The sequence below is a fragment of the Medicago truncatula genome, chromosome 4 (assembly GCF_003473485.1).
Source record: "Medicago truncatula cultivar Jemalong A17 chromosome 4, MtrunA17r5.0-ANR, whole genome shotgun sequence".
NCBI classification, from domain to species: Eukaryota; Viridiplantae; Streptophyta; class Magnoliopsida; order Fabales; family Fabaceae; genus Medicago; species Medicago truncatula.
In genome coordinates, this window is record NC_053045.1 from 33,236,548 (window position 1) to 33,249,716 (window position 13,169).

General features: G+C 31.4%; 1 protein-coding gene across 1 annotated transcript; it reads right to left on the reverse strand.

Moving 5' to 3' along the window:
• Positions 1 to 2,493: 2,493 nt before the first annotated feature.
• Positions 2,494 to 4,625, reverse strand: LOC25492635 (transcription factor bHLH18). The gene is made up of 4 exons (XM_013600805.3): positions 4,474 to 4,625; positions 3,725 to 4,207; positions 2,987 to 3,346; positions 2,494 to 2,812 (listed from the first exon to the last, which is right to left on the reverse strand). The coding sequence occupies exons 1-4, from the start codon at positions 4,537 to 4,539 to the stop codon at positions 2,732 to 2,734; spliced, it is 990 nt and encodes a 329-aa protein (XP_013456259.2). The 5' UTR covers positions 4,540 to 4,625; the 3' UTR covers positions 2,494 to 2,731.
• Between the last annotated feature and the right edge of the window lie 8,544 nt (positions 4,626 to 13,169).

Below are 13,169 nucleotides of genomic sequence, written 5' to 3' on the forward strand. Positions count from 1 at the left end.
ACAAAAAAAGACAAAAAAAACGAGGTTAGGCCCTCAGGAAAAAAACTCCTAATTCATCCGTCTTGAGTAGAGGCAGTAGGTCCTCTGAAGAAGAAGAGTGAATAGACAACTCGACATCATTCGAGGCTCTAAGTTTGGTCCTAAAATCCGCACACTGATTGCCTTCTCTGAGCGAATGGTGAAGGAAGAAATTTCGAGAACTCATGTGTCTTTGATATTTTGGATAAGAACAGTATAGACATGAAACTGATTAAATCTTCTTTGATAAGGTTGACAGCAAGAAGGGAATCTGTGTAGCAAGCAATTTCCACACAATTGAAGCTAATCGCCAACTTTAAACCTTGATAGTGCTATGAAAGTCATTCTCATTTATTTTTTACTTCTGAATTTGCTGATGCTGTGTGGACAGGTTCTGCGAGATGGATGAATATGAGCATCAATACTAGCAACTGACAGTCTATTTTGCATTATGTTCAGTCTCATTGAAACAAAAACAATGGTATGCATCAACTTCATAGAATGGTGTTGAGTGTGACCCTGTATATGATCTGGAAGGAGATGAATGATAGAAGATTTCGGAACTGTTACTTGTCTGTTCAACAACTCCTTAACCAAATCAAAATGATTGTTTACATCAGAGGATTGCAATTCAAGAAGGTGCAACCTCTAATGATTCGTTTGTGAGACTAGTAGCTTTCTTGTTAGTTTAAGTTTGGCTCTTGTTTCTTTGTTTAGGTGTTTCACGATTCCATGTAGTTTGTAATAACTGTTTTGGTTAACGAAAGTTATCTCTATTTACAGAAAAAAAAAAAAAACTATTTAAATTACTTATACACAATAAACCAGAGGCGGAGCCCCTCATGGGCCAAGGTGGGCCATGGCCCACCCCCAAAAAACAAATTCTTATTATATATTATGTTTTGTAACATTAAATTGTTGTGCAGCATGCTGTAGTGGTTAAGAGCCTTTTTGCCAAGTCTTATGTGTTAGGTTCAAGTTCAACTCCTACCAAAGTAATTTTCATTTATTCTTTTATTTTCTTTTGTATAAAAAAAAAAAGCAAAATTCCTAATTGTTAAAATAATCCTTCTTTCTTTAATAAAACATAATTCCTTTATTCAATTTAATATAATCTTCCTTACTCTTATTTTTGGATACAATTGTCTCTTTACTCTTTTCTTTTTTTTATACAAAGGGGACTTCAACTCTTTTTTAGGTAAAAAAATACTATATTCTTTATTAAATTAAAATATATTTCATTATTTTACTTGATTATACGTATATTTTTTTATGTAATGATCTTTTTTACATTGCTATATATGTCATGAGTTTTATTTGAACTTTTTTTTTTACTCAATTGTTTGATTTAATATGTTTACATCTGTTTATTGAAGTTGAGTTATTTAATTCAGTCATTAGGTTCAATGACCTAGTTGTTCGATCAATTTTCTTGTATTTTATCTGAGTTGATAAACGGATCAGATTTTAAAATACTGGTTTGAATTATATTCAACAAATAACAAATTTATGGTCTTTGGAACTAACCAATGATAAAATTTACTTGTAAGAAAATTAAGCTCCATCACTATTTATGGTCCACCCTAGGCTTTTTTCCTAGGTCCGCCACTGCAATTAACAAATATGAATTTGTTTTAATCCCTCTCACCCTCACCTGTATATATGCTTCGGTGGATCAACCGACCGCATGTGTTAATTATATTGTCACAAAGTGGTTGTACAAATATTATTTCTCTTTTTATATATTAAACATAATATAACTCTTTCTACATCGAACACCAATTCTCACTAATTAGCTTGACAGAAATATAGTTAATTGTATTTTGTGACAACTTTTGAACAATATTATCTTTCATACTTATATTATATTATTACTCTCCGTCTCTCTCTTCCTTATCTCTTTATTGTTTTTGACAAATAAAAAAAGAGAAAAAGACAATTGTCACAAAATTTATCACTTGTGCAAATATCATTACCAATTGTAGTTACAAGATCTAATTATGATGTGTTTAACATTTCAAATCAAGCGGTGAATGATTTCTCAATAATATATATAGTTCAATTGAGAAACCATTCACTCAAGTCTTTAATAGAGAACCAAATTCTTAACTTGAACCGGTGGTTATGAGATATTTGTCTAATATATATAGTTCAATTTAAGAGTTAAGAGTTAAAATCCTAGGTTCGAGTCCTAACCAAGAAAAAATACTAACATAACAATTAACAAAAAAATATTTGTCATTAAAAAACAGAGATTTGCTTCTTCATGTCAGAACGAAGATGTTTATTTCAACAATTTTGAAAGATTATAAATAAATAAGTTTTTAACTTGAATTGAGATTCAATGTCTTATAAAAACAGAGATTTGCATCTTCATGTTAGAACGAAGATGTTTATTTCAATAGTTTAATATAACATTTTAAATCAAGCCTTCAATAGAGATCCAACTTCTTAACTTGAATTAGAGGTCCTGAGTTATTTATCCAATATATATAGTTCAATTTCTTGATCTAAAAGAGTTAAGGAGTTACAGATCCCGAGTTCAAGTTCTAACAAAGAAAAAAAAATACTAATATAATAATTAACAAATCAATATTTATCATTAAAATAACACAGAGATTTGCATCTTTATGCCGGAACGAAATTGTACAACAATAAGGAAAATCCAAAAATATTTGTGACTTTTGTTAACCGACAGCTCCACAAAAACACCTTATGATGACGTAAACTTCAATAATGCCATGCGTACGTTCTTCACAAGTTCCTTTATGCTCAAGTTGTACCCTTCACCCAACTATAAAATAATATCAATGGTAAATTTCATGGAGAAAAAAGAACAAAATCAAAAGAAAAAAAATAAATATATCAAGCAATTATTGTAGAAAACAACTTAGAATAAACTACTTATTATAAGATAATAACAATTAAAAGTTTTTTGTCAATATAATAACAGTAATAGTGATGGTACCTGAGCAATGATGGTAATGTCGAGCGTAGAATCTCCAAAGGGTAAGACACTGTTATTGACAACAAATAGTTGAAATTTTTGAATTTCGACCATAATTTTAACCAGAAGCCCCTTATGCTCCTTGCATTGGATCCGAATCAGCACTTGTTTTCCTAACACTCTTGCTTCCACTTGAAATGGTGAACCAACAACACATTCAATGTTATCCTCACATGATGACGAATCTTCATCGCTGCATAGGCATGGTTTGGTCGATGATTTTTTTTTTGTTTTCTTGTTTTGTTCTTCCACATCTTCCAAACGATTTTTAAGCTCTTTCATGTATTTGATAGTGTCAATTAGTACAGATAGTTTATCCATCTAGAAGATAATAAGAAAGGGTTAAAAAATAATAATGTTAAATGATAGATTTGTCCTTAAATAAAATTGATTTGTTTTATTTTAAATAAAGATAAGAATGTAATAAATATGTAAATAATTTTCCTATATTTGCACTCCCTCCGCTCGTAATTTCATGTCAAAGTTTTACCATGTGCCTATTCATATAATCAACTTTAACTATATATAAAGGGAAATGCTAATATATAAGATGTTGGATTTGTCTCCTTGAATATTTCAAAATATAAACTTTTCATAATTTTTTATGATAAATAATTAAAGGTATTTATCATTGAAGTAATTGATAGTTGATGATTTTAAGAGTTAGCTAATAGGGTAAATGAAAATTACATGACATACCTTCTTAAGGTTAGGAACAAGAGCTGCAAGAGCAATGAAGCTTTGGGTGAGTTTCTCTCTTCGATTTCTCTCAGCCATGATGTGATCTCTACCATGAGCACGTGGCCTTTTGCTTTTTGAGGTTTTTGTTTCCAACTTTTTATTTTCCAATGACCCTTTTGAGGTTTCTGTTGAGTGATTCATATTTTCCAAATCGGTTGGAGACAATGGTATTGTTTCAATATTCTCTTTTGAGTTAGTAGGGGATGAATTTGGGGGGTTGTCAAAAGATGGAACTTGAAACTGAAAAGATGGAGAAAGAGATTCATTGTTTTTGTCACTATTATCAATTGTTTCATGAAAAGTGGACCCCAAAGATAAACATTGTTGTTTGTTTTGTTCTTGAAATACATTAGATATGTCATTTGAAAGAAACCCTCCCACATCAGCATCAAGGAAATTAAGGTTGCATTCCTCAGCAAATATATTGTATTCGTCCATTTCCTGTACACACAAAAAAAAAAAAAAAAAAAAAAAAATCAAATTTCAAGTGTTAATTTTTTAATAACTATATATTTGAGACCTATGTTTATTCTTATTTAAGGTTAGGCTTATTTCCCTTGTGACGGATATTCTAAAGTGGAAGATAAAGATCTCAAACTCACAAATTACGTTACATAAGATTATAAGCTTCACTTAGCTTACATACATTTAACTTAATTAATGACAAAATAATTAATTAATAATCGACCATATGTTGATTTTCTTACCAAATCAGATAACCAGCTGCTGATTGATGATGATACTTTCATAGCTGGGTTGTTGATTTCCTCCATTCTCTCAAGGGTAATACTTCTGTACTCAACTTGAAACTGGAAGGATTCAATGCTATTATTATTTGTGCTGAATTAGAGTCCCACAGTTGGATCTTTTATAGGACTATATTATAAGCACGTGTTGTCAATAATGTATATGTTTGGATCAATAACTATGTATCTTATTTATATTATAGGTCGTATAAGTATGTTATTTTTTATTTTTTTTGGTATATTAGTCTAGTGACCAGAACTCATACATTTAAAAGTAGAGAAGTGGGGTGTCAGGATTCGAACTCGGATCCCCTATATAAATTATGCAATGTCTCTGCCAATTGAGCTAAACTCACCAGGAATTATACATATGTTATTAAATCAATTAAAAAATTATTGTTTGCTTATATATATGAAACATGAAAAAGTACACGACTATATCATTTTTTGGCAACATGCTATATATATTTTAATACAAAAATTACTACTATATTGTTAAAAAAAGAAAATTGATATTACACTAACGTGTTTAATAGACAACCCATATACGTATAATTATTAAAAAACGAAAATTGATATTACACTAACGTGTTTAATAGACAACCCCTTATACCATATATCCACGGCTTAGGCTAGGGTAGGAGACCTTGTTAGGTCTCCTATTGTAGGAGACTTGGATTTTTTTTTTTTTTTTTTTGGTGTAAAATGGATGTAAACTATTGAGATCTATTTAAAAGGTATTGAATGGTTGTGATTTGGAGATATGTGACCCACTAATGTATCATTATTTAAACATATATATTATTTTTTAAAACGCAATTGAATTTAGAATAACATTTAACAAAGAGTGTTTTTGCTTTTGTCCTAAATTGGATTTTTCATAATTACCATTAAACCCTTAAAATTAAATTTCATTTTAATTAAATTCAACTGTACTCTCCTTTACTGTCAATGAATAGATTTTCTGTGTTTGAATTCACAAAATAAAAATTGCTAAAGAAAATTTCATGTTTTCATTTAGAGAAATTCTTGTTAGGAACGCTTATTAATGAGCTTAGATAATTTTAAAAGTCCATGTGAGATTATCTCAGTTGGTATGGACAATGCATAACATATGCAAGGTTCAGGGTTCAAACCCCGACCATAAAAAAAGAAGATAATTTTAAAAAACGGGTTAAGTTTTGTATTATAATTAAGTTTCGGTGAATTGAACTATCCATAAAATAATCTGAAATAATATTTATAATTTATTGATGGGAAATGTTAACGTGTGTCCCCGGGCACTCTTTTAAACACTTTAAATAGTAAGTTTTTATAAAAAGTTGTGTATTCACTGCATTGGAAATTGTAATAGTTAACTTTTTAAAATAATAATTACTAAATTTTGGATTCTTAAAGAGTGTCCTGATGCACTTGTTAACAAGACCATTTATTAATTTATGATATATGAATTATTCTTGTAGAATTTAACTCCAAACTCAATTGCATTTTTTTACTTTTCTTTGACAGATTTCTAAAATTAATAATATTAAAGTATAAAAATAACATTTTGATAGGTCAAGATACCTTTAGATCACAACCATCCATCACCTTCCAAACATATCTAATGGCTACAAACTAATTTGCAGACAAAAAATAAAAATAAAAAATTGCTCTTGCACGGTGCAAGACCCATAAGCATCGCCTACAGGAAACGGCACCTATACCCACCCCATAAACACTTATATACCCATAAAATAAAATATTATATTATTTATAGATTAAATATCTTTGACGTTGATTTAAGTTTGATGTTTATAACTAAATTAGTAGTCATAAAATATTCAATCATAAAATATTTGAATTGTTATCCTCTATTCATCAGTCTCAGTTAACAACTATGTATCTAGACGTTTAATGTTAAGCTGGTAGGTCCAAATTCACAACTCTCAAACCTAGAATTCATGTGTATTATTCGGTCTTAGTTTGTAATTAAATCAAATGATTGCCAAATTTATAATGTTGTTGATGAAATTTTTATTTGATTTATAAAATGTTCTTCAATACTTTATTATCATCAAAATCTTAGAGGAATTGTATAAGACCCTTCTTAAATTTTTTTAGCTTCATTCAACTTATATTTTTTTTAAAAGATCCTTAATATATTTTTTTTAGCTTCATTCAACTTATACTTTGTTATCATCAAAATCTTAGAGCAATATAAGTTGAATGATGAAAATGGAAAGGGCTTTCCTGAAGAAGAAAAAAACAGAGGCGTGATAGGATCTATACTATACTTAATTGCTAGCAAAAGTGCATTGTATTTGAAGTAGGTCTATGTGCAATATTTCAAACTGCTCATAAAAAATCACATAACATTGTAGTAAAAGAAAATTAGATATCTGGTTGGTACCACTAGTGTTGGTCTATGGTAGAAAGAAGGGGTCACACTTTGATCTCGTTGCACATTGTAATGTTGGTTATGCTAGAGATAAAATTGAAAGAAAAAGCACCGATGGTGCATGTCAATAGCATTTTTTCTTTTAAACATTCTCTTAATTGTTGTCGCTAGCACTTAATTTATTTCAGTTTCTATTGAATCCTCTCTCTCATGCATGTTTTCTCCAAGAAAGATTAAGAAAATAATATATTTTGTTACTAAGTTAAACGACAGGTATGTCCTTTGGATAACCATTCTCATATATAAATTTGATCCTCTATGAAATTCTAGCACACTTGTTTTAATACGTTCTGTATAATGTTTCAGCATTTACAATGTTACGATTAATGTTTCAACATCACGCGATAAACAGAAATAAAAATAAGAAAATAAACGACAGGAAAGTAAAGAACACAATGAGTTTATTGACCCAGTTCGGTGACAAACACACCTACTCTGGGGGCTACACCAAGCCAGGAAGGAAATCCACTAGTGTAGTCCTTATTCAATAGCTCTCAGCAAACTTCTCGTTTACACTATATGACCTAGGACCTACCCGTATAGACTTCAACCTAGGAACTCCTAGATCTGAGATCCCATCTCACTATCCTAATGGTCAGTCACAACCCCTGTGACCTATCAGATCTAAACCAAAATAAAGATATAAGTTACCTTCCAACACAAACAACTAGCACCGTGTTTCACAACTTTGGTGTAGTACAAAGGAGTAATCAATACTCACACCCAGTCCTAGCAAGTATCACAGACAATACAAGAAGAACACACAGTAGATTCTAAACTTACAAGAAGAACACACAGTAGATTCTAAACTTACCTCACAAACGATACAAGAGCAGAATACATGAAGACTCAAACCCTAAAAATCTAACTTTTAGAATGATGGCTTGAATTAACAATTAGGTCTTGAAGTCTTCCTTATATACTGAAGCAGCTTGGGCTAAATAATACGTTGGGCTTCAGTAAAAATGCAGATCGGTTCAGCTTAATTTGCAAAACAAGAATCAGAAACAAATCTGGAAAGTCCTAAAATGTCGGAACATTTATAGGATCGTTCCAAAAAATATTAAGTATTTCTTAAAATATAAAATACACTTTAGAAATATTCCAAAGCCGATTCTTAGATGATATGAATGTTGCTTGATCAATAAGTTAAGGAAATATTGTTTCCTTAAACAATAAAGAGCGCGCGTACAAATAGGCGAGAACTCATGCAACCTGAAGCGTGCCAGGATGTTGGAGCATCGTATCCAACATCTTCCAGAGACGCCTAAATACATGTTGAAACTTTGGTTCCAACTTACAGATCAAGGATATTTGTTGTAGCAACAATGCAGCCAATACAAATACCCAACACTCTATACCCTACTATTTCTTTTTTCCAGGAAAATACACATACACTAGCTTCACTTTACTTCTTTCAGACTGAATTAGGCAGTAGTTTCACTTCAACCATTGATGACAGGTTATTTTACGTTATTCTTAACATGTTTTTTAGTTATTTTCAGTTAATTTTCATTCAGAATAGAGGACTATTAGAACAATTACCTATGATTTTCAGGACATTTGTAATTTTTTTCTATATTGAGTCATGTAATTCTAGTTTTTCCTGAAACATAGCAATTCTAAGGTGTTTTGATGTAATTCAAGAAGAAATCATGCAAATCGACAAAGCAAAATATTTGAAGAATTGTGAAGACTTTGGGAAGACCATGATTGAAGATTTAAGAGGCCATGAAAGACATTACAAAGGGAGGAATTTTGTTCCCAAGTCCCAAGACATCTTATATGGAAGGAAACGCGAAAAAAGATGAAGAAACAAGTGATCTCGCACCGGATGCAGCACCCATGCGTCTGGGGCATGCGCCATGAACCCAGTGCATGACAAAAATGGCCTATGCACCCAGCCATGCGCCTGGGGCATGCCGGAGCGGGCCAAAAACCACTTTTCCACCTTTTTAGTGGAAAAAATCATGATGACCATGAAATGGCTCCAGCTCCAAGCATGAAAACGTATCCTGATGTACTTTTCCTGTCATCAATGTCACCAACATAATCATTGTCTGTGTATGCTAGTAACTCAATATGTTCACCCTATAGATACTGTAACAGCCCGATTTATAGCTAGATTTATTTTAATTACTTTTATTATGTGTTTTATATGTTTATGTGTGATTAATCATCATTGGGTGCATTTTCATGGGTTTCCGTGTTAGAAGGGTATTTTAGTCATTTTAGACTTAGGGGTATTTTGGTCATTTTGCGAGAACGGGTAAAATTATAATTTTGGTGGGAATTACTTTTAGTGTTTAGTGAGAATAGTTATTTCATTAAGTTACTAGAGTAAATTGAGATTTTACCGTTTAGTGACCGTTAGTGACATTTTACCGTTATTAGTTAAATATCGCTTGAAGTGTAGAAATATTTTTGGTTTGAATAGAAATGGGTTAAGCCCACTAGAAACTAGGTTAAGCCTATTAAGGGTCGTACCTAAGGAGTTGTCTTAGGAAAATATCACTTCATTCATTTCATAAGATATTTTCTAGAGAGAGGTAGAGATATTTTCTATAGAGAGGTAGAGAGAGAAAGTGGGAGAAGAGAAGAACAAGAGTTAGAGAGAAGAGGAACTTGAAGAATTCAAGGGTTTGAAGAATCATAGGAGCAAAAGTGAAGCTAGAGCTAATAGTTGGAGATAATTAAGGTAAGGGAGTTAGTTTTTATCATAATCATTTGGTTAATTCTTTTTCTCTTGTTCTATGCATAATTGATTATGGGAATAAGTGATTATCATGAACCCAATCTTGAAAATTCGTGCTTATGTGGTAGAGATATGTTTGAATATGTTAATTTGATGTTAAATGAATTGTTGATGATGAAATTGCAAGTTCATGATGTATGAAAATGGATAGTTTGTAAATTATGATCAATTGGTGAATTATGCATGGTTTTTGATGAATTGTGATATGTTTCATGATCAATGGTTGTTGTTGTTGTTTAGTCATATTGTTGATAATGATACATGGCTTGGGTTTGCATGATTCATAATTTTGTTGTTGAGAAATGGATTGTTGTTGGTGGTTTTGTGAAATTGGTGAAGTTGAGTTAAGTGTTCATGTGAAGGACCAAAATGAACTTTTGATATATATGGTTGTTGACTGAAATGTTGTTATTGTTGTATGAATTGAACATAAGAGAATTTCTGTTTTCATATTGTGGTTGTGTTAGTTGAGTCGTTTGGGAGAAAATGGGTTTTTCGTGTGAAATGTCGAGGTTTAAGCGTTTTCGGCAATAAGTGTTTATGTGAGGTTTTGGAAAATGACTTTTGGAATGGTTGAAACGTGGAATTTCTATAGATTATTTTAGAGTCAAGTGTCAGGAGCGTGTAGGCGAAAACTGCATCAAAATCCGATTAACGGTTTAAATTTTACGCGCGAAATGGTGAAAAACGCACTTTTTGGAAAAGCTGATTTTTGGACATGATACTGTCAAAATCGTGCCACGATTTGTTGGCAGAACGTTCAATGGTTCTGGACATAAAAACGTGTCACGATTTTCAAAAAACGTGACACGATTTTTGTGAATCAGATCCTTCATATTTCACTATTTTTCAGCCCTTTCCTCTTTGAATTGGATTTTGGTGTAAACATGAAAGTTTTAGGTAATTAAGTTAGCTTTCTAATGGCTTTGGTTTGACGTCCAAATGATTTTTAGAACTTGAGTTATGATCAAATTACTACACATGGGCCATGTGGATTTTTGTGAAAACTTATCATAACTTTTTCTATGAGCCGTGAAACTTTTCCAAACTTGATATGGGTTTTGATCGGCGATGTTTTATTGAGTCAATTACCTTATGAATGGTTGTGATTATTCTTGTATGACTAAGTGAATTTGTATGAATGAATGATTATAATGGATATGATGTTTATCATGAGATGTGTATGCTATCTTACTAGAATGTAAGGAATGTTTGAATTGGTGAAACTAAATGTGATAGTTGATGTTGAATGACATTGACGATTATTGATAATCATGTTGATATGTGATGATGAATACTATGATTTAATTGTGAATGGGCATGTTTTCTTGATAATGCAAATGATGTGGAGATGAACAATATAATTGGGTGTCGTCCTATATATTGTGGAGAAAATTGTGATTGTTGTCGCATTATCGAGTCTTGTTACATGTCCATGCATCATAGTCGTGTAGTTGTAAAAGGGTTGAGCTCTTTTACTTCGGAGATTATGTAAGGCGGTAGAATCATTCTCATTGAACCTTGGTAAGGTAGATGCTGATAGGGCTGCCCGTTTGTAGAACTACTGAGAGGGAGAGTGTGCTTTGAGATCCCTAAGATTCATAGATGGGGAAACCCTTTAGAAACATTGGCCTTCAGTGCCTTTGGAAGTTTATGAATGTCAAGTTAAGTCTATGTTTCAATTACCTTTGTGGAAGTAAGACCCCACACGTACGGATCACCGTGTGACCAGTAGGTGAAATTAAATATTGGAGGGATAGACCGAAGTCAACTGAGAGACTAAGACCCCACACGTAAATATCACTGTGCAATCAGCAGGTGCAACTTGACGAACCGATTAGGTTAGAACATCCCAACGACCTCATCACTTAGATAGTCTACTTAAGATAACAAAGTGTGGCATGAATGTTATTTAATGTCAACAAATGAATAGGGGGATTCGAAGAATCCTAACCGCTGCTTACTTTTCTGCAATCAAAACGGGTAACTTGCTCTGTTGCAAACAGATAGAAATTGCAATCTATTATCACTCAACTCTTTTATTTATTTTTTTAAAACCAAATAAGTAACGCGAATTGTTTGGACGAAACCACAATCCTTGTGGATACGATACTATACTTACACTTTATTACTTGGTAAACGATTTGGAACACTTTCCTAATCCGACCATCAAATGGTAAGTATGTCAAGCCTGTAAATGTGCCACGATGACAATCTGAGCAATCACTTCATAAATGTATGTTCTTCCTCTCAGACAAACAAACTCATACGCCACTTTCACGCCTCATCACACGTACCCCAACCTAACAAATACATATCAACCACCATCCCAACTTATCATATGCTAAAACAGGTGTAAATTAGCAAACATTTTTTATAATGAAAGTTATAAAATTAACCATATATTTACTAGTTTTAAATAATGAATATGAATGATTTTTATTTCTTTCAATATTATGGTAGTTATAGTGTAAAACCTAAATTGAAATGGAGCATAAACATTAAATTTGCTTTTCTATGTAAGCAAATTTCACTACCGTAATTATGGTATAAATTAATATTTAAAGTTAATTTTTTAATAAATAGTATTAAAACATAAATTAGGATTATCCAGTATTACTTTAATTAACAAAATTCTAAAAAAAAATGTCATGTTGATCAAGAAAACTACAACAGCAACTGCGATAGAAGTATATTCTAATTTTTTTTTTATCAAAAGCAGAAGAAAAGAAAAACTATGAATGGGAGAACTGAGTTTCCATAGCATCGGCTAGACAATATCTCGATAGAGGAAAAGGACAAGTAGGGATGATCCTAAGCTCGTAAGTAAGTGAGGTGTCAAGTTTAGTGAGTCAATTTTCATAAGAGTTCCCTTCACGTAAGGTTTGAACAAAACCTACATTCTAATCTCTCAACATATAAGAGAAAATTTTATCAATCCCAAAAGCAAGATCCTAAGTGATTTGTAACCCATAGAAAATAACACGAAGCTCCGCGTAATTTTATTAACAGTGGTATATTCAAAATACTACTTTATTAACAGTTTTCATCGACTAAAACATGTCTTTAAAATGTATATATGTAGTTAATTGAGATATAATAAATAAAAATACTACTTACTTGGTCCTAAAATAATGACCCATTCTACTTTTCAATGTAATATTATACTCTAATTAATAATAATTTTATCGCTCATTATTTAATATCTTTCCCTTTGTATTTATCATAATGATGAATGCATCAATATTTGACAAAAGCGTTTAAAATCATTCATCTCTTTCTCCTTTAAAAATAAAAACATTATGCTGTTTCTATTTGACTTATACACTTTTGTACTAACAGCAAGTGCATTAAATACATGTAAAATGATCAAAATTGTATATACACTTTTGTATATACATGTGAAATACACTTTAGAACCGATGGAGTAATGAAAAAGTAATTAAGGAGTAATTGTTTAAT